General features: G+C 39.7%; 1 protein-coding gene across 3 annotated transcripts; it reads right to left on the bottom strand.

The window, feature by feature from the left end:
• Positions 1 to 28: 28 nt before the first annotated feature.
• On the bottom strand, positions 29 to 21,777 carry virma (vir like m6A methyltransferase associated). Of its 3 annotated transcripts, none has more exons than XM_039679441.2 (23): positions 21,654 to 21,777; positions 18,747 to 18,859; positions 17,688 to 17,774; positions 17,494 to 17,542; positions 17,030 to 17,192; positions 16,817 to 16,945; positions 15,599 to 15,826; positions 14,211 to 15,405; positions 11,923 to 12,447; positions 11,521 to 11,675; positions 11,265 to 11,347; positions 10,864 to 10,957; positions 9,087 to 9,631; positions 8,397 to 8,632; positions 7,820 to 8,299; positions 7,268 to 7,400; positions 7,068 to 7,184; positions 6,795 to 6,955; positions 4,112 to 4,208; positions 3,698 to 3,864; positions 1,676 to 2,022; positions 1,428 to 1,571; positions 29 to 386 (listed from the first exon to the last, which is right to left on the bottom strand). In XM_039679441.2, the coding sequence occupies exons 1-23, from the start codon at positions 21,714 to 21,716 to the stop codon at positions 199 to 201; spliced, it is 5,499 nt and encodes a 1,832-aa protein (XP_039535375.2). In that variant the 5' UTR covers positions 21,717 to 21,777; the 3' UTR covers positions 29 to 198. The 3 variants fall into 3 exon arrangements, with proteins under 3 accessions (XP_039535375.2, XP_039535377.2, XP_039535376.2); XM_039679443.2 differs by having other exon boundaries at positions 6,795 to 6,952; XM_039679442.2 differs by having other exon boundaries at positions 16,817 to 16,942.
• Positions 21,778 to 21,913: the final 136 nt, after the last annotated feature.

The following is a 21,913-nucleotide window of genomic DNA, read 5'->3' as shown; positions in this document are numbered from 1 at the left end:
TTTTTTTTTATAAAAATACACTCAAACATATCCTCACAAGAATTTAATCATATTTTTTTGTTTTAAAAATGAGAGAAACACAAAACATGACATATCCACAATATCAGTCGGTGGTTGCAACAGATACAGCAGATCCACATCCTGATTGGTCCTTTAGAGCCTGACGGCTGAGTCTACTTTGCTCAAGGCAGTTCAAGTTCAGCGAGTGAATGAGCGGACATGTCGGCCCCGTCCGCCTCCGCTCCCTCCACTGTTGAACTTCCCTTGACCACGTCCACCGCCACTTACTCCACCTCCTCCCACACCAACTCCACCACCACTCAACCAGGACAGGCCTGCTCCTCTCCCTCTGTTGGCTCTGTCCCGAGGAGCCAATCTGTACGCACCTGAAGAGTTAGAAGAGAGGGTTCAAAAACGGTTTGATATAGCAGTAGAGTGAAGTAAAGAGCCATTTAAAACATTTCATTCATTATTGAGGTATTTTTTGCAACTTTAATGATTAGAAAGAAGTCACCACTGAGGGAAACATCCAGAAGGTACCACTTAACTATCACCTAAGTTTTAACCCTCTAATATGGAGTAACGTCAAAATGAGACAGAGAAAGTATTAAAAAAGTATTATCATGACATCCCATTCAGCCAATAAATGTACAACATGCCTGACATTTTTGACAACAGGGAAATTGAGACATTAGCGCCTGAGATGCTCTGATCAGCATTTTTGGGTCCGATCACCAAAATCATGATTGAAAAAAATTCATTGTACATCCAAATGTGTTTTCTAAAGTTTCAAAAATGTACTTAAACTTTTTTATTATATCAATATGTATTACTTAAATTTAAAATAGGGCTTGACCAATGTTTTTTTTTTAAAAAGCAGTGGCTTAAAAAAAATTATATATATATATATATATATATATATATATATATATATATATAAATACATATACTGTATATATATATATATATATATATATATATATAGAGAGAGAGAGAGAGAGAGAGAGAGTGTACTCTACTATACTATACACATATTAGATATACATTTATAACTTCTATATTGTTCATTATTAAATTGTACTTTATTAAATAATTCAATTTAATTATATATTATGATGAAGTAAAAATATTTCAAAACAGAAAAGGTGCGTTATCTATTTATTATCTGCACAAGGCCTGTCGAAAGATTTTAGAAGTGACAGAAAAACTACTACATTTATTCTACCCATCAATTGGTCAAGCAGGCATTGGTCATCAGCAGATGCTAAATAATTCCCAAATAATCAAATACTAGCTAATCTTCCTGGTCAATATATTGGTCTTGTTAATTTAAAACCCATATAAGCTGGCAGAGTCATGTTTGATGGTTATTAAATGGCTATTTTATATCATTTCTATATTATTTTTTAAAAAGGATGAAGGCCTACCTGTAGGTGGCTGTCTGGAGGGCAACGGTCGGGTGAAGTTGCTTTGTCCTCCTCGTGGTTCACTGTAAGTCCCTCTGTGAGTGACAGCTGTCACCGGAGTGTTCCAAGCGGAGCCGCGACCACCTTCACGGCGCTGATAGTTTCCTAAAATACAAACAAATTATTTTAAATGATGTTTCACAGGTTTAATCAGCCACTTATAAAAGAGTAAAGAGTGTATATGTGATGAATTAAACATATGAGTGTACCAGCGAGCAGAACACTCTTTGGGGCAGGTGGAGTGAAGAAGCGGGTGTGACTCTGGAAGCCTCTCCCTCTGGTTCCTCCAGTGAACAAGCCTCTAGTCGGTGGCTTGGCTCCTCCTCCCTTTGGTGGCCGTTTGGGCAGGGACAGGCCAGTGGGCGGACCAACATCCTTGAACTCTGCGGCAAGGAAATCATCTACATGCATGGAAGGAGGCCGACTGGTGTTCTGCTTGCGCTGGCGGAAAATGTCATGTGGTCGACAGAGCTGGCCAAACGCACCACGACCCCGACCCCGAGGGGCTGCCATGATATGAGCTCGTTTTGCAGGCTCCACATAATCTGACTTTCCACTGCAAACAAAAGAAAATGATTTGTAGCTTTATAGAGTTCATAGATTCAAGGTAAAAGGGTTTCTACACATTTTTCATTTCAAAATGCCATACTTTTTCAGACTCAAATTTCCAAACCGCTCTGTAGATTTTCAGACCATATTCAAATTGCCCTATTATTCTTTTTTGAATATTCCCTTTCATGCAATGTGTAATGCAGCTATCTACAAAGTTCTGAAGACGAAAGAGCATGCGATAAATAAAGTTATTGTTTCTCAAAAGAAAGAATTGACACTGAACTGCCTAAACAAGTCAGGAATTTCAATCCCACTTCCGTGACGGCTAAACATTTGCCTAATACCCAACTATGTTCAGCACTGTCCACCCACGAACAACTTGACCCACCCTCAAACACTATAGCTGGTTCTTGTTGTGTATGTCGAGAAGACGCTGTTTTCTACTCTGCAAAACCAAATTCTCTTTGTAAACACTTCCAAAGGATGAGGATGCGAAGAGTCTGATTAAAATTACCACAGCGATACAACAGAAGTATAACCTTTTGACGAATGCTTCTCAAATCTCCATGAAGTCTAAATGAGGTTTACAAAACGCTCCATGTCCATTAAAGATGGGACAGTACCCACTTTATCATTAAGTATAATTATTTATTGATGTATATTTTTTCTACTGGGACTGGGTGGTGTTCTAGCATCTCACAGAGAAACGTCCTGCTCAAGTCATGCTTACGATGGAGGTTCGGGTTGAATAACTAGTTTTTCCAATGTTTCATCATCAGATTCGACAACAAAGTCGACAACATTGTTACTGTCTTTAGAGTGTACAATCGCTATAGGGCATAATATGGGCATTTAGCTTCTGATAAGCACTGTAAGTGGTAGACCAATTACAGCAGACTAGTCTGTCTGGCCAATCAGAGCAGAGTAGGCTCGCGAGGAGGGAAATTAAAGAGACTGAATCATCAGACCAGCGTTTGAGAATCATTGAAAAATGTGCTGATCTCCCATCCGTTTTTAGAGACCTCCAAAGCAAAATGTAGTATTACAAAAGTAGCACATCCCTCCAAAAAATGCTTTTAAGCAAGTTTTTTATATATTTCGCTGTGGTGTCAATAGACATAGGTTATAGTATATAAAACTAGAAATTGTAATCTGTAAGCATGCAATTTCTCGTGTGCATGCAATGCAAGTCTACTCTGTATACACTACTGTGCACCGTCTTAGGCACGTTAGTATTTTCACCCCAAAAAGTGGTTTTAAGCCAGTTATTTTTATATTTTGCTGTAGTGTGTCAGTAGGAAATAACAGTGATTTTGCCATTAATTGTAAAGATTTTTGTATGCACGAAAAGTGACATATACAGACTTTTGCATGCACACAAGAAACTTTTTACATCATCATACTCTTCCAATCAGCACAAGAAGAAACCGGTATCACCTCTGTCCCATGACAGTTTCACAACATCCCTCCACCACCCCATCACTTCACTCTTGACAGGTTTTCTATCCCAGTCAAAGGGGTGATAAATTACTATATATCACATAAATTACTGTGTCTGATTTCTTGTATGTGTGAATGGACGCAAAGGAATTTTTTGCATGCTCCATACTTTTCCAGACCTGGAAATTACTGCATAAGAACCCTGTAAAAGAGTAATCTATGACTAGATTGGTGGGTACCTGGATGTGATGAAGGTCTCATGTTTGTGCTTGCCCAGTCTGAAGCCTTTGGTTGGTTTGCTGTGTCCTGGTGAAGTGGGTTCACTGAGGAACGATCGTTCTAACTCTGCCTTCAGGTCTAAGTCTGGACAACACTGCTGGGCCAGAGCAACTAGGTCTACTTTCACCTGCGGCACATACATTTACAATGATCACATGAATCAATAAAAATTAAGAGTAATTTAAGATTCACATTCACAAAAGATGACTAAAATTAAACTTGATTCTAAAACTTTCTCTTGTTTTACCTTAAAACCTGCTAGCATCTGTTCATGTAGCTCTCCATATCTCATTGTATATATTTTGTTCAATTGTCCAATACATATTTTAAGAACACAAATATATTTATTGTTCCATCAAACACATTTTCCTCACCATGTCTACTTCTGTCTCCATCTCATCTGACTGGAATGGAGAGAACCACAGGGCCTTTAACTGCTCGTCCAGGACATCCGAGAGAACATAAACTGTCCTGAAGGTAGAGAACAAGTGAGTGAGGGGAAAAAGAGAGACATAACAGTGGAGACACATTTTCAGGATGCAAGGATACAGAATTTGATCTGGATCAAGTATTTGCATTACAAGGAATGTGTGAATCTACAAATATACAAAATCAACCAATCAGTGTGTTGCTGTTTTCATTTTAATTTTAGTTCAAGTTTGACTAATTAGGGGCCAAGCACCGAAGGTGCGGAGGCACCTATTGTATCTGTTCCGGTTCTTATTATTATTATTATTATTATTATTATTCTTCTTCCGACTGGGCGTCTATGGCAGCCCATAGACCGGTTTGCGGGAAAGTTGTTTTGGTTTGACATTCTGATAGAGGACAGTCCCAACTTTAAATACACCAATTTTGGTGTCTCTAACTCATTCCCTCTAGCGCCACCAACTGTCCAAAGTTTCACTTTTATTATGCTAATAACTTTTGAACCGTAAGGCCTATCAACAAAATTCTTTTTTCCTCTTGTTCCTGAGCTCATGCCGATTCGATCGCACCCTATGACGTCATTTTCCGTCATAAAAAAACGGCCGCCATTTTGAATTTTCTAAAAAACGTACTTTTGCGAACTCGTCCTAGACGGTTTGTCTGATTTTCACCAAAATCGCACCGGATCATCTCCAAGCAGTGCTGACAAAAAGTTATGGAATTCAAGATGATTCGCCGAACGGTTTTCGATAAACGCACAAACTAATTTTACATAACGCTTGCGAAAACAGACGTAAGGCTGTATCTCCGCAACGCTTCATCCTATTCAGACCAAACTTGGTACATGTAATCACAAGCATGACCTGAGGCTACATGCAGCGTTTCGGCGCAGCGCCACCTAGTGGTCCGGAGATATGAAAAATGGCTATTTTTGCTCGTAACTTCTGAACGGTTTGTCCAAAAATCATAAACTTCATCTCGTTAGATTCAGGGCATCATGCCGAGTCGACCGATATCCAATTTTCCCAGATCGGCCATTTTGGCTGTCGGCCATTTTGAATTATGTGCTAAAATGCTGTATTTTTTGAACGCATGAACGAATTGTTACGAAACTCGGTATGGGTCATCAGTACGATGCCCTGAAGAAGCCTGAGAAGTTTCGAAACAGCGCCACCTAGTGGTGAATTTTTTTTTCCAAACGCTTATAACTTTGGGTGTGGTACACTTATTTTCACGGGAGTCATCTTTTTGAGTTCCTGAATCGTTGCCGAGTCCAACAATACTAAACATGCTGGGTTTCGTGTTACGGTTGGTGTAGCGTAGCGATTTAGCGCGAAAAAAACACTTGGCGATATCTTCAAAACCGCTGTTCCGATCGAGACGAAACCACCGCCAGAAACACGGAATCATAGCTTGTTAACTAAACGCTAATGCCCAAATGCGAAAATATTGATAGTAAGGGGTAGTAAAATTCAAACAAAGTCATGTGTCAGTCATTTTTTACGTGTTTTTTCATATAAATGTTTATAACTCGGAAGCGAATTGAGATATTTTCACCAAAATTGACACACATATGTATGGGGTCACTCTGAGGACACATAAAAAAAATTGTGGGACTGAGCCTCTTGGTGGCGTTATAATAGAACAAAACGTGAAATTCCCATTGACTTCAATAGAGTTTTGTGAAATAAAATGCTATACTAAACAAATGCATTGGTGTAATATTACAAAACTCAGTGTGTGCCATAAGCAGCATGCCCTGAAGGTACTTAAAAGATTTTAAGACAGCGCCACCTGTTGGTCAAAAGTTATAATTAATTTCTGAGAACGCTAATAACTTTTGAATAAATTTGCCTATTGCAATGAAACTGATCTTAATAGATTCCTTTGGTTATGCCAAAAACATAGATATCAGGTTTTCCATAATCAGACAAACGTTCTGTTCGCCATCTTTATTTCTTTGAAAAACCTTCTTTTTCGAACTCCTCCTAGACCGTTTGTCCGATTTTCACGAAAATTGAATCGTATCATCTCCAGACCGTGCCGACTAAAAGTTATGAATTGCACGATGATAGACAAAACCGTTTTTGTATACCACAGCATCAAAATTTAGGCATGCTGCCAAAATTACTATTTAGGCTTTATCTCTGCAATGCCTTCACATTTTGACACCAAACTTTGCATGTGTCATTGTCACCTCACTCTGACCACACATCTATTTCGTAACTGCGCCACCTATTGTTCGAAAGTGATAACCCATTAAATCATCTTATAAGGTAATGTTTATGTGATTTTCTTAGCCATTTGCCCAAAGTTCTCTCAAAATGCCCTTAATTGCTCCTTGCTGCAGTTGGTCTGCCACTCCTAGCCATTTTGGCATATGTTGCCGCTTCTTGCGCTTGGCCCCGGTAATGGCTGCTTGCAGCTATATTTTTGGTTTGTTTTTGTTCGGTTTTTTTTATGTCTATATACTTTTCATTAATTCTTATTTAAGTTTTCGTTTTTTAGTACATCAAGTTAAACTAAATAAAAATGAGAAATTCTGTCTTGGAACTAGCTGTAACTGTAATACAATATTTATTTCTAGATAACCGACACACAAGGAAGTACTCTCTCTGTCCATATTACCTGTGATTGAACTGTGCCTGAAGCGGCTCGGGTGCAGGTAAAGTGGGCTCAGTTTCAGGTTCTACATTAGCTGTGGCATCTCCAGAACTTTCTATAATCTGTCGCAGTCCGGCCACATTCTCCAGCAGAGTTTCCAAAGACTCATCCTCCTTACAGAGCTTCTGCATACATGGGTGGATGATACAGAGTAGGAGAAGATTAATATGAGCGCCTCCTTTCATGCAGGCAATAGGGCACAGCTTACTTATGTATAATCTAAGCTGCCATGTCTACCATGATATGTTTCTCCAGTTCTGATAACGGATGCTCCCCTGAGTCCTCCTTCCACTGCAGCAGCAGCTTCATGTCGCTCACACTAAGTGCCAAAGATCGACTGTCTATGTCTTCATCCTATAGAGCAAAAATAATATGTATTAGCATATACATATGAAATAAATGTGAACTAATCAGCTAAACCAGCTGTTGTCACCTACCATAGCTTCAATGTTCAAAATCTGTCTCAAAAAGTCAAACAGGGCTGAAAGCAGCTCAGCTAACTCTTTATTAAAGGACGTGGTTTCCCTGCGGATCAGAGAGGAAACGGCCAAGCAGTGTTTCTTCAGAGAGCTGCAACACAAACACAAAATATTTAAACCACAAATATCACACACAAAAACATTTTACATTATTATATTACGGCTAAGAAGTCTAGGGATGCTATGATAATTACTTTCATGTTATGGCTGATAACCGATAAATAGACAATATTAAAATCCTATATTCCTATAAAATCCTATATCCTATCCTATATTACTAAAATCTAATTTTACATTTTTAATAAAAACTGTAGGCATCCCGACATTATAATGTACAGTATTAAAAAATGGATATTCATTATGAGATTTACTAAAGATTATCTGTTTAAAAATGTAATTTTAAAAGTAAAAGTAGAGGAAAATTACCATGCATAATTAAATATCCAATATTAAAAATAAGTACAATATTCAGCGATATATAAATAATAGATATCAAATTCACTGCGACACCTTTTGAGGTGATAGAGACCGTAGTCGTGCTCTGTGAGAAACATCATGGTTCGCAGACATGTGAGCTGAAGCGCGTAGCTGCTGTGTGAATTTCCCAACACTTCCAACATCCCGTCACATATGCATGTCATCATGTCTCTGGTCGGCAGCGAGTTGGCCAGCTGCTCAGCCTCAGACACCGACGCTTCACCCGAACCACTCACAACCAGTGACACGTCCTGGTCACAGAGTGACTGAAAAATGGAAGCTGTCAATTCAGCGTTCTGCTGTGCTGGCAGGCCGGCATCTGCCGGTAGGACAAGCATGGTCAGCAGGGAGGGAAGAAGTTCTGATAGCTTGTCCTCCACTTTCCCATCACTCCGCACCTCAATGCGCGCAGACCCACTCAGGAGAGCCAACATGGCCGTCTTGCAAGCCCGTTGAGACGCCAGCGAGTCGAGGAGGGCTAGTAACCTTAACAAGCGTGAGCCAGCTGCCTCCCTAAACACACAATCCATTTGAGTAAAACACACTAATCCATCCACAACCAATCCTCAAACTATGAACACACTCCTTAATGTGATAAATGTGGTCTTACTGCTGCATTTCCTCCTGCAGCTGCTCCAGCAATGTCCTCATCACCAAAGTTGCAGTGGGTGCGGCAAGATCGCAGAGTTGTACGCATACACGGCGGAGCAAGGAGAGGAGAGGCGGACAGCTGCTGACACAAACGCACCTCAGCACGTCCTGTAATACTCGAGCCTGGGCGTGTAAATGCACACTCCACAACTTTCGTGTGTTCATTGCCACCCCAATGTCTTGCACTGATAGTGCCTGAGAGAGGAAGAGGGAGATGGCAAAAGATGAAATTAATGAAACTATTTTCTATGCACACTTTTAATAAATAAACAAAATAGGTACAGAAGCATATATATTTCCTGCTTTTTTTAGACACTAGGCAGCTAACTAGGGTTTGGAACAGAGCTCCTGTAAGAGGGACAATCAGCAGCAAGCCGTGACGGGTGTTTGTAGCCCTATAGACCATTTTGCAAGATGTAAACAACACTGATCCAGAAACACTTCCTGTTTCAGTTTGTAACTGTTTTCTTTATTCCACATGTAAAGAAAACATCTTAAAGATGTTGTTTAACTTTTTGATTCAGTTTTACATGTTCTGTTGGTTGTATTTTATCCCAGCTTTTATGTAGTGTTAAAAAACTGAAACAGGAAGTGCTTCTGGACCAGCGTTGTATACATCTTGCAAAATGTCTATATGTGTGTCCAGTACCTGTGTGGTCTGCATGGGCAGAGGCAGAGGAAGCAGTTCCGACAGCAGACTGAGGCTGCTGTAGATGTTCTCTGGAGCAGCCAGTATAGAGTTCAACACTTCCTTCAGCATTAGAGACCAGCTGTTTCCAGCCACGGTTTCCTCTGAACCCGTCTCCTGTTGACTAACTGCATGTGTGAAAGTTAACATTATCTCTGTCACGTCTCCCTGGATACGCAGCTCCTCCGCATCAAGGCGACCTGTTGTCGGGGTGGAGCAGAGGATCTTGTGAAGGGCGACACAGACGGAGGGCACACGCACGTCACGGAACTCACAGGTTCCCCCGCAGAGCAGCTCTGTCAGCATGGCTCGGATGAGTCTCAGCGAGCAGGAGGCCACTGACAGCATCATGAGACGCTGTGCTATTGGACCCATTGGCCCATGTAGTCGCCATGGCAGCAGCAGCAGTGATGTAAGCTTCTGGAGGACTTTAATAAAAGTGTCCATGCCCTCTGCACTGAAGAGGGCTATGATTGCCTGGTTCCACTTCAAGTCTTTTTGCTGACCTGCACACACACAATGAGTCATATCAGGACACTGAAGTTCATATTTGTATTGGTATGTACTAGTGTTGCCACAATGTAATTTCAGTAGTCAATACCAGTACCATCTAAACAATTCTCTATAACAATTTAGATAATGCAACAACAAATAGATAAAATCAATAAAATTCGATTATTAAAAGAGTTGACACGGAGTGGAGTAGATCTATGAGGCACCGGACTGGACAAAAAAAGTGAGGCAAACTCCGCAAGCGAGTGCGAGAGAGACTGGTGGTGTCCGAAATCGTGCGAGAGAGGCCGAGTGTGAGAGACAGAGACAGAGTGTGTCTGTTAATTGGTACATACTACATATTACTATAAAAGAGGTATGGAAGTTTGATAAATGGACAATATAAATGAAAACCATTACAATTGACAAAAGAACCGGAAGACGATACTGCTGAATAAAGTCGTAGTTTTTGTTATTTTTGGACCGAAATGTATTTTCGATGCTTCAAAATAATTTCTAACTAACCCACTGGTGTCAAATGGACTTCTTTGATGTCTTTATTACCTTTCTGGACAAGGACAGTATACCGTACATACATTTTCACAGGAGGAACAGAAAGTTCTCAGACTAAATCTAAAATTTCTTAAACTGTGTTCCGAAGATGAACGGAGGTCTTACGGGCTTGGAACAACATGAAGGTGAATCATTAATGACATAATTTTAATTTTTGGGTGAACTAACCCTTTAAATACTTACCACTGAATAAGCAGACTATGATTTGAATTAGATAGACAGAAGATGAAAACACTCTGTTCATAGACCTACCACTACAAGGGGATTCTTTTTTCCTCAAGTTGCAGCACTGAATGTTTCAATCTTTAATCTAAATGACTAAGATAAACCTCACTATATGCTATATGGAAAGGAAGAGCTGCAAAATACCTTACACTCCATATTTTTATATCTGAATCATTGATTAATCAGAAACAATCAACAGATTAACCGGTTATTAAAATAATCGTTAGTTGCAGCCCTAATACATCCCTTTAAACGTAAAATGTCTGTTTAGTGCATTTATAGTGCACTTGTAAGCAATGTTATGTGCATTTATACTGCAAAGCCTAACACACAAATCTGATGTTTTTTTACACATTTAATTTGTTTGTCTTTTTTTTCTCTGTTTAGTATCTAAAATATACTTATACTTGCCTAGTATAAGACAAGTTAAGATTGAGGCATACAGTACCTGGCACAGTAGCTGGAGGGCAAGTAATGTGGCACAACACTCTGAGAGCACTTACAAGACCCACTCCATCTGCTGTCATCAAGTTCTCCAGATTCTGGCAATGGAAACAGCAAAACTTACTTACTACACCATATTTAATAATACATGTTATCTTCTAAAGCATGAATTAATTGCTCAACATTTTTTCTTGACAGAACAGGTTTTACTTTAGCTTGAAGTCGAAGCTGAAAGACCCAATCATAAAAAAATAACATTTGTGTGTATGACTAAAGGAGTTACAGTGTTTTCTAATGCCTTGATCAATGCCTTACATAAGATGGATATACATATTCTACCTCATTCTCCATCATCTTAAACCCCCTGAAATGCCATAAAAGTTGTTATGTGGTTGATAACCTCACCTGCTTTATGTACTCAATAAGTGTGGGGATGGCACTGATATCAAAATGTAATTTTTCAAGTGGCTCCAACCACTTAGACAGCTCTGAAAAACATATTTAATCATAGAGGTCAAATATGAAAGCACTTACATTTGCTAAATTTATAAAATAGCTTTTAAGGGCTTGGAAAAAAAACATTCTTCTTAATAAACATGGAAACTGGTGGTTTGGCTGACATTGAAGTTTTTGGTAGGCTGCCAAAGACAAACAGGCTAACCTTGAAGCTTGGCATTGTTTTCATCAGCCTTGCAGACATTAAGAATTGGAGTACCATACTGCTCCATCATACGGAGATCACTTGATGTCTGAACCACCAGCAGTACAAGCATACAGGCATAGTTATACGTTACAGACTTCCTTGCTTTACCTTCCCTGAGAGAGTGAGAAATAGCCAGCAAGTTAGAGAGAACAAGAGGTTTAGGAAGAAATATTAATTTAAACAAAAATGACTATGGAGTGCCTCAGGGCTCTACATATGGCCCATTTGAGTGTTAACAATCTCTGCATAATGTGTCAAAAAAAACATTTATCACATTCTTATTTGTAAAAATATATAGATTGACAACATATATGCTCTCATAAATCAGACATTATTTCAACCAATGTCATATATACTCACCCTTGGCCCTCTTTTGCATGGAACTCTACCAGGTTGACCAGACAGCTGATGTTATTATCCAAGCTAAAAGCATGCGCAACAGCGTTTCGGCCTGTGCTGCTAAAGCCAATGAGATACAGGCTGTGAAGTGTTGCCAAAACATCTGGATTATCGCCATCTTCAAGCTCTACCACATTTAGCTCAGCAACACCCTGTAGTGCATGTAGAGTTTGCATAAGCCAGACCCAAAAACCATCATCAATCGACCCCTCTCCAACTGCAGGAGCATCTTCACCCTCAACCTCTGCAAGGGGCGTTAGTGGAACCAAGTGAGAGGGTGGGGTCAGGTGAGTAAGGGGTGTGAGGAGACGAAGCAGCAAATTGGTGGTTTCGTGCTGGCTAAGGAGGAAGAGGAGACCCTGCTGGGACTGGGACAGGAAACGCATCAGTTCTCTGACAGCCTGCAGGACTCCGAGGTGGGCACATGTAGCCGAATATGACAGAACAACTGCCAGGGATTCCAGGAGGTGACAGGAATGCATATATCTGTATAAAAAATAAAAAAAAACATTAAAGAGATGCAATATATTTGAACTTAAATCAACACCATGTAACTTTTGGCACTCTAACGGTAAATAAACAAAACTGCAGCATCTTGCGGAACACCATTTTAGCCGGAGTAACTCTTAAGTTAAGTTTATGTATATGACGAGTTACGCTTGTACTTTTTATTTCATTTTATGCGATCAGCAAGCACAAAGACTAAACAGAGAAGGGAAATGAAATTAAAGGAAGCAGAACAAAATGTCAAAATAAGGGGTCCCATCACAGAACATAAACCTGACAATAAGCTTGTTAGGCTATTTTTATATAACAGTTAGTTCTGATTCTCCAATCTGACTGGACAAGAGGCTTTCCAAAACTACTGATATTTCACCAATATTAAAATTGGTGATTTACAGTAAAATGTATTATTCTATACACAACCGCTTTCTAGTTAGAAACTACATCTTTTAACACTGCCATAAAACATGCAAATAAGGTGGTCAGAAAGAGACAAAGGAATCCTCTCCCACGTTAATTTCCCAGGTGTGATTGGTCATTATTACGCTCGAAAAGGGGTACGGAATATTTGCCTTGAAAAAGCATCTCTCTCTTTTTTCGTCTCTCTTTTTCAGCTCTCTCTTCCGGTGTTGGACGTCTCCAGTTTGTCCTTTCCTTTTAGTCTTAGTCTTTTGTTTTATTTTGTTATGTTTTGTTTTTCCTTTTCGTATTCTTCTTTGTTCATTTCCGCAGACAAGTGGAATGAACTTAGCTTAAATTAGATCTTTGGTAAATTTACGTCAAGGAGCATTAAACCTTCGTTGAAGTGCGCGCTCCGGACCCATCCGCAGTCCGTGTGGCGCTCAGACAGAACCACACACACACTCGCTTTCTCAAATCAGCACCACAAAGAGCAATTGTGCAAGTATCCGTTTATCGAGCTTTCAGAGCATTAATAATTTATGAGAAATTGAGGTGTTCCTAATACTATTTTAGGCAAGTGTATATTCCCTGTATCTAGCTAATAGGCGAGTATCCCAAGTATCCCAATTTAAATTAATAATTTGATATAATGGACTTGTGTACATATTTTTAAAATACCTACATGTAATTACACAGTTGAACCTTACACCACCCTTTAACCTACCCATACCACCACACCTGCGCAAAACTGATTTACAATACAACATGAACACAATAAGTAGGGCCTATCTTGTACTTACTTTTCCATGCAAGTACATTGTACTTAAAGCCCCTTAAAATAAAGTGGGACCAAATTACATTATTCACTCTTATAATTAAAGGGATAGTTAAATTAAAATTTTGGGGTAAACTATCTCTTTAACTTATTTAACATTCAATACATGAATGAAGTGTAAAACATGGGCAAAGCCTTATGTAAAACTAAAAAACAATGTGAACATCACTGTTGCTGTGTTTCTCTACAGTTGGCTTGTCAGTATCTTGGTATTACAATATTGCAGTTATTACAATATTGCAGGTATGGCCCTAGGTAATGGGCTACTCCATAGCGGTTGTCGTCCCTCGTGATCTAAAATAGTCATAATATAAACACTTATAGGCATACCGTAGTGAATCAGTACAAGACAAAAACACGGTTTGGAAGATGGATTCATGAAGTACTCAATCATTATATACATTTTGAACATAGTTACATATAGCATAGCCTTAATATTAATTAATATTATATCACCAAAAAAAAACAAAAATAAGATGTATCAGTTTTGTAGCCACATGATACTGACCTATACAGTGTTGGATAGGGATCATCCCGCTCTGGTGGCCCAGTAATCCGGGCATTGGTGGGAAAAGCTTTCCCAGGAGGCTGTACCATACAGTGCGGTGCTGTCTCCAGCAGGTGGAGGAGTTCCTCCAGAAGACCTTGCAGCCTCTCCAGGTCACCTTCTGACAAAGAGGCAGATTCCAGCAACGTATCGATGTCCATTGGGCTTTCCCGCTCTACCTCTTGAGTTTCCCCCTCTCTCTCCTCTCCTTCCCTCTCAGTGATTGCTTGGTCTCTCTCTCCTGCTTCTCTCTCGCTCTCCTCTCGCTCACCCACCTCCCCTGTGGCATGCCGCTCAGCCCAAATGCTTGCTGTCCTCTGCAGGTCAGTCAAAACCTCATAAAAATGTCCCTTATGTAATATAGCCGCACCTGCCGTTGCGACACGTACGGTCTGGTCCAACAAAAACAGATCCAGCAGACGCTGGTACCCACTTGTTCCATCATTGTCATGGTGATGGTCTCTGAGCAGGGCTTCAATGGCCTTTGGCTCACTGATGATGCTGTCGAGAGAGCGCAGCACGTACAGTTTCAGAGTGGATGAAACATGCTCTGCAAAAAGCAACTCCAGGAGGCTGCCAACAATCCCTTTCTCCAACAGATCCTGCACAACCAGGGCACCACAGTCGGCCAGGGCAGAGGCCAGTTTGGTTCCTGCTTTAAGCTGGCGCAGGTTCAGAGCTATGGGCTGTGCCAGGGCAGAGTCTAAATTAAGAGCTTCACAGCTCCAGTCGACCAACCGCTTCAACTTTTCGCTCAGCACATTAGGGTCCTTTAGAGAGAGGAAGCTCAATCCTTTTACTAGAAAGGCAGGGATTTCCTCTAATGCAGTTACCCAGCCTGCCCCTCGCTCTGCCCCCTGCCCCTCTCCCCAGGCCTCTAACAGCTCTGAGAGTTTCGCTGCAGACTCCGCCCACGAGGAGCTCGAGTCCTGGACATCAACCATTTTGAGGCGTTTTAGCTCTGCCTCATATCGCGTGATATACGGAGGGTTGAAGTGCTGGAGGGGTCGGAGGTCACGCTCGTACGGATCGTACTGAACAGTCGGTAGTGAGGCGAGGTCCTCAGGTGTGTAGTCTAAGTCAAAGGCAGGGAGCTTGAAAGCTCCACTTTCCAAATCCTCCTCATCACTGGATATCTGCTCATATCCATCATCACCTGTAGACAAAAAAACAAAACACGTCACACACCAGTTGCCTTTCCTAAGAACAAACGGAAAACCTTTTACACTGTCACCGGCTGAGCAAATCTAGCAAATAACAATTTTATGTCCACACACGTAAAATATATCTGGATAATTTTTCCCCTGAACATCTGGTTTATTCACTCCCACTGCAGTGCAGCTACTCACCTTCTGCATCCTCATCTGTCACCTCATCACCCACTTCATCTTCCTCATCTTCATCTCCCTCGCTTCCCTCAGACTGCACATCTTCATCCACCTCATCATCAGCCGGTCCCTCTTCGTCATCCGGCTCTGCGTCCGAGTAGGTCTCCTCAGCAGGAAGAGACCCTCGCTCAGGTGAGACAGGCTCCAGGTAATCATCACCTTGTTCTGTGTTCTCCACCTTCACTGGACCTGGACAGCACATATATAACACAGAATATAACAAAAATGCAATAATAAAACAAATGCTAAATAATATAGTTAAAGGGTTAGTTCATCCAAAAATGAAAAAACCCGTAAGACCTCCGTTCATCTTCGGAACACAGTTTAAGTCAGAGAGCTTTCTGTCCCTCCATTGAAAATGTATGTACGATATACTGTTCTTGTCCAGAAAGGTAATAAAGACATCAAAGTAGTCCATGTGAAACCAGTGGGTTAGTTAGAAATGTTTAGAAGCATCGAAAATATATTTTGGTCCAAAAATAACAAAAACTACGACTCCGCATTGTATCGTCTTCCGGTTCTGTTTTCAATACGCGTTCAGTGACGCTGATGACGTAAGACGCTGCTGATGTGTATCTGGTGCGTCCATGTACTCGGGTTCAAATAAATATGGCAGGGCAAAAAAAATGCAAGTCTTCCTCTATGTCGAAATCCTTCGACATGTTTGCATGAACGCAGATAGACAACAGAACCAGAAGAGAATGCATACATTTTTGTTCTTTTTGGACCATGGACTACTTTGATGATGTCTTTATTTCCTTTCTGGACAAGGACAGTTTATTGTACATACATTTTCAATGGAGGGACAGAAAGCTCTCGGACTAAATCTAAAATATCTTAAACTGTGTTACGAAGATGAACGGAGATCTTACTGGCTTGGGACGACAATAAGGGTGAGTCAATGACATAATTTTTATTTTTGGGTGAACTAACACTTTAAGTTCATATACATTTTTTCCCCCATTTAAACCAGGTTTAAATATTGAGCAAATAAATATTGACACAAAATGAATAAATATAAAGATTATATGAAAAATAAAAAGTTTTAATTCCAGTTTTCACTCAAATTGTTATGGCTATAACATATTATTTGAATGGCATGATCAAAAATGTATGAAATTAGGAAAACTGAAGCACTCGGACCACCACTGTATATACATCTTTTCCACATGGACATACATTGACCAGGCACAGGTATCGCCTCCTCATCATCGTCGTCTGGAGGTGGTGGTCCCGGTGGGGTCCGTGGCCCTCTGGGTTGTGGTCTGGGTGGGCTGCCATTAAACTGCTCTTCATTCTCCCACTCTGCTAGAAATTCACAAACACTCAAGTTTAATTTTTCACATGAAGCAACTGAGATTACATATGCGTGTATAAAATGTTTATGCTGACCAAGCTTAATATTCCTCTTGGATCCCACTTGTTGCTGAGGCGGAGGGGGTGGAGGAGGTGGTGGAGAGTCCCGCTCATGGCTGTGAGGACGCTCTGCCGTACCATACACAGCCACTGTCAGGCATGTGTACCACCCACGCAGGACCAACCCATCTGTGTTAATCTTTAATAAGACAAAGACAAAAAAAAAATTGAGGCACGGTGCAAGAGTCTAGAGGGGTGGAGCAAAAAGACTCGCTCAGTCCAAAACACAAATGAAGGCTGATTTGCATACAAGCCATGAGAGCTTTAGTTATTACAGAGGCATGTGCAAATATATTGTGGATTCTGGAAAATGCTTTTGAAGTATTTATTGAGCAGAGGAAAGCTGCTGTCAGCAGTTTTGGAGAAACCACAAAAATATTGGTCCATGGATGTTTTTACATGGAAATACGATGCTGGGCTGTAATGAGGGGGTCTCTTACCTTTCCATTAGGCCTGAAGATGATTGATTTGTTCTCATCATACTCGAGGCTAGTGTGAAACAAACACCGACATCAATGATTTGAACAATCAAAGAGTACAAGCATCTATTCAGCTATAGATTTGTGAAATGGAATACTGTATTTCTCGCTGACCTTATCCTACACTGGTGTGTATGTGTGAGTTTATTTAGTACCTGCCCAGCCTGTCAAACACTGGAGCGTTGGGTTTGGACACATTGTTGAAGAACAGGTCCAACTGGAATGCGTGAGGGGCTGTTTCCCTGAAGATACACAGGAAGGGGGCATTGTAACCGTCAAAAAACAAACCTGAACCCCTATTTGCCATCAGCAGCCACCTCAGTTAGCCTGCAGGAATCATTTTAGAAATCCCTCGTTTTCAGAACCGATTTATTGTTACATATACGTATTGTTTGTCCTATCAAAACAAACTTTTCTTTTCTCTCATTGTTCTCGTAACAGGTTGAGATCTGGGATGAGATCATGGGAAAAGCTGAGAGTGGTCGGAGAATAGCGGGTGTGGTGGATTTGTTTATAAAGAACAATAGCGACCACAGAAACCTTTTCCAATTTCCTCAACTGTCCTCCAGCCATTTCACTTCTGAGGATACCACAGTATTACTCATGTCCTACTGTGTACTACAGAAGCACTGGGACAGTTTGTACACACTGTAAACATGGCAGAAGCGCTGTTAACTGTCATCATATATGCAGTGAAAATTAGGGATGTTAAAAATAGCATATTTACAATATTGTCTAATCAAGGGATTGTCTGAATCTGATTTTTTGCTCAGCAAGGAAGCATTAAACACATTAAAATACAAAAATGACTCCAAGTTAGTAATTATGTTTAAATTTTATTGATTTCATTCATTGGTTTTTTTAAAGCAAATAAGATTTCACAACTTCTGAGAATTATAGCTTTTAGAATGTCAGCATGAAAAAAAAATGCTACCTCTTGAAATCCATCATATTGTTTTAGAAAATATGAATAGCTAGAAATAAAAAGATGCCCTTATCAACCAACTAGTTGGTGGTTGGACGACCAGTCAACCATCCTAAACCTTCCTTAATGTAAGAACACTTCCATGCAGTGTGGATGGCACACATGGTAAAAATAAGTAGTGAATATGTAGAGAGATTCAACAGTAGAAGCTTGATTCTTTATGGACATGAATGATTGCTGTAATTTTAGATAAGAAATTCTTTGAGTGTGTGCAAGTTTGTTTTCTCACCCAAATGCTCTGCTGTCAGGCAGGTTGCTATGTGCTTTGATGCCAGGGGGAATGACTCTCACTTCTGTGATCAGGACACCGTAAGGAAACCGCACAACATCCACATTTGTCAACTTGTAAGAGAACAGACACAGAAAAATGTTAAGAAGATTATCAAGACAAGGATAAATGTAATCACAGATAGACTGATGCAAAGGCTAGATCTCTCAAACACACCCAGACAGAGCAGCCAAGCAGAAAAACAATCAGGCTAGTTCAACTGTTAAAGTCTTGGAATTAGGATTCCTAGGGTTCAAGGTATTGAGAAATACAAAAGCATTCTCGGAAATCAAGATCTTTTTGAAAATGGCAGACCGGCATATACCCTTTCCTCAACAAACTGTCATAGGGCAACAGGCCTGTCCAACCTGTTTCTAAAGAGCTGTTGGAATAGACTGGTGGGGTGGCAGATCACTGCAACAATACAAAAGCACTACTAAACACAAGCATACATATACACACCCAAACAAGACCAAATTCCAGGACAAGAGACCTGTTTCCAGCCTATACTAACATGATACCATGTAAAATACTGGAGTGAGGAGAAATGTAAGAAGCATGTCAAGAAACTTTAGATACAGGATTAAAATCCATCTATGCCAAGTAATTAGTTAAGAAGAATTATAATTGATCTTGATATAGGTAGTTACCCAATCATATTACCTAATCAGTTAGTAACATTATTGAATGTAATGAAGAGAGGTGAGAGGTGAATGTAATGAATGCAGGTTTCGGCAACAATAAGTCCCGTTTTCATTTCTCCAGGCATGTACGTGCTAATTTTACATATTTAGGGATGGACATAATATATGTGTGTGTAGTGTGTATAATTAATTTGTAAATATAAATACCCACACATGCATGTATAGATTTAAGAAAAATGTGTTATTAATATATTAAATATGTATATTTATATATAATATTAATTGTGAATAAATATATATAAAATATATACATGAACATATTTCTTAAATATATACATGCATGTGTGGGTATTTATATATACAAATTAATTATACACACAGCACAAACATATATTATATAAACACAAACTTTTATTTTGGATACGATTTATCGCGCTTAATCATTGCCCATCCCTTATATATATATATATATATATATATATATATATATAAGAGAGCTTTGGTGATGGAAGTAAATTTCCCATTCATTTCTCCCCTTGACATTTAGTAAAATCCATATCTAAAGAGTTTTAGCGCATGTCTTAGGATAACCAGCTACGGCTAAACTCATAAGCATACAACATATCATCTCTCGAGTGAAAAAACAAAGAGAAAATCCCAAAAAAAAGTCAAAGGTACAAAACTGTGTACATATGTTCATTTCCGAGCAAAGGAACTACTCCTCCCATAAACCACCGCGCCTCACTAAAGTCGACTGAAGCCACCATGAAAGAGCGACGACAGCCACGTGAACTTTTTCCTCGAGTGAATTTTATATAGTGAATGTGCAGGGAAACTCCTTTTCCTGAATTTACTGAAGCTTATATGTAAAACGCATATGCAACTGCACTAAAACATTGAGCATATGGCTCACTCCTAGGCTGTGCGGGTGCCTCTGACGTGCGACCAATGAACTAGCCATTACACGATCTTCAGTCTTCACAGACTTTCGCGGGACAGTTTACACGCATGCATTAAAGTGGGATTGTTCAGGATTGTGGGTAATGAAGTACTTATCCAAGACATTGTGAATTAAAGGCATTTATTTTAAAACAAGGTTAGTGCCCCATGAACTTTTGGCGCTTATATGAGCATATACAATCGCTTAATACAGCCGTAGCTGGTTTTAAGTCTACCATGTATGGTTATGTTTTTATTGCTTATACCTAAAATGTCAACGGAGAATTGAATTCTTACTTCTGGCACCGGCTGTGGGCAGGACTGTGATGCTCTATTGCTCTAATCTTATGTGAGTGACAGGTTGTCCTGCCCTCTGCCAGTTACACATCATCTGAGAAGAGGCGTGTTGCAAGTGGGAGGGGATGTTATTTTGATTAAAGATTATAAGGGCATGTGCATTAAAAAATGGTGTGCAAAGATAAATCATTTATTATAAATACTGCAATATTACATAAAATAAAAAAAGAAATACCCATTTTAATAACTTGGTGACTTGATCATTTTACAAAAAGGCGGGGACTAAATAGATCAAAACTGAAATATTAATCTCCAGCTAAATGCTAAGTTAAATTAAATGCAGGGGGTTTCTTTTAACTAAGTCCAAATTCATCACACATTTTCACCACCGGCTACCTCAGTAAAGTTCTACACATTACAGACAATCTCCTTGTTTACATGCACATGCGGTGCTGTCACATAAACAAGCCGGTGAGCAGCACCAGAGGCGTTACTGCACAAAGAACGGCTTCTACGTTTAAGACAATACATGAACATGTTATTGTTAAATTAATCTAATAATTGATTTATCACAGTATGCTAACGTTATTTGTTAATAGAAACTACACATATGCTGCCAACAACAACAATGTAACGTTAGCCACGAGTTTGTTTGCTGCGTGGAACAACTTACAACTTAATTCAGCAACGTCAAGCTTACTCAACATACAACAACAACATCTACAGTCTGATAACGTGATTTGTTTTATATTAAGGATAACGTGTGTTCCTATGAAAATGTGATCTCTAGTTTGAATGAATTTAATATGTATGAATTAACGTTAGGGTGCTAATTAGCAAGCTAACTGTTTACAGCGCACAACACAACGCGTTATTACAATGGAAACTTTAAGAACGCGCAAAATAAATTAATGTCTGTTAGACTTTACAGTCTCTGCAACATCCTGTTAAAAGACACGAGTAAATATGGAAAACTCCGCAAGTTTACCTCTGCACTTTGATGCTTAAACGTGTCTAGAAAGAGCAGCTCCATTGCAGAATCCCCCGCCATCTTTCTTGGTCACATTAGGACTTCCGGTAAAGAAAATACTTCCGGAGTTGAAGGCAAGCATCACTGTTGGTTGTGTTGTTGCTATCATTAGATTTTATTTAATGAGCTAAAACATTTCGGTAAAGTCATATATATGAACAACAATATTTTAGTAATTGTTCTGTATATAAATCATCTAGTTGTGCACATATAGCCTA

Source organism: Pimephales promelas, chromosome 12 (genome assembly GCF_988280905.1).
Source record: "Pimephales promelas chromosome 12, fPimPro1.hap1.1, whole genome shotgun sequence".
Taxonomy (NCBI): Eukaryota; Metazoa; Chordata; class Actinopteri; order Cypriniformes; family Leuciscidae; genus Pimephales; species Pimephales promelas.
This window is presented reverse-complemented; position numbering and strand designations above follow the sequence as displayed.

Excerpts from the sequence above, each read along its gene's own strand:
- virma (XM_039679441.2), bottom strand. The coding sequence starts at position 21,716 with ATGGCGGGGGATTCTGCAATGGAGCTGCTCTTTCTAGACACGTTTAAG. Across the intron at positions 18,860-21,653 it reads TTAAGCATCAAAGTGCAGAG|TTGACAAATGTGGATGTTGT; the intron begins GTAAACTTGCGG and ends TTCTCTTACAAG. Across the intron at positions 387-1,427 it reads CTCCAGACAGCCACCTACAG|GTGCGTACAGATTGGCTCCT; the intron begins GTAGGCCTTCAT and ends CTAACTCTTCAG.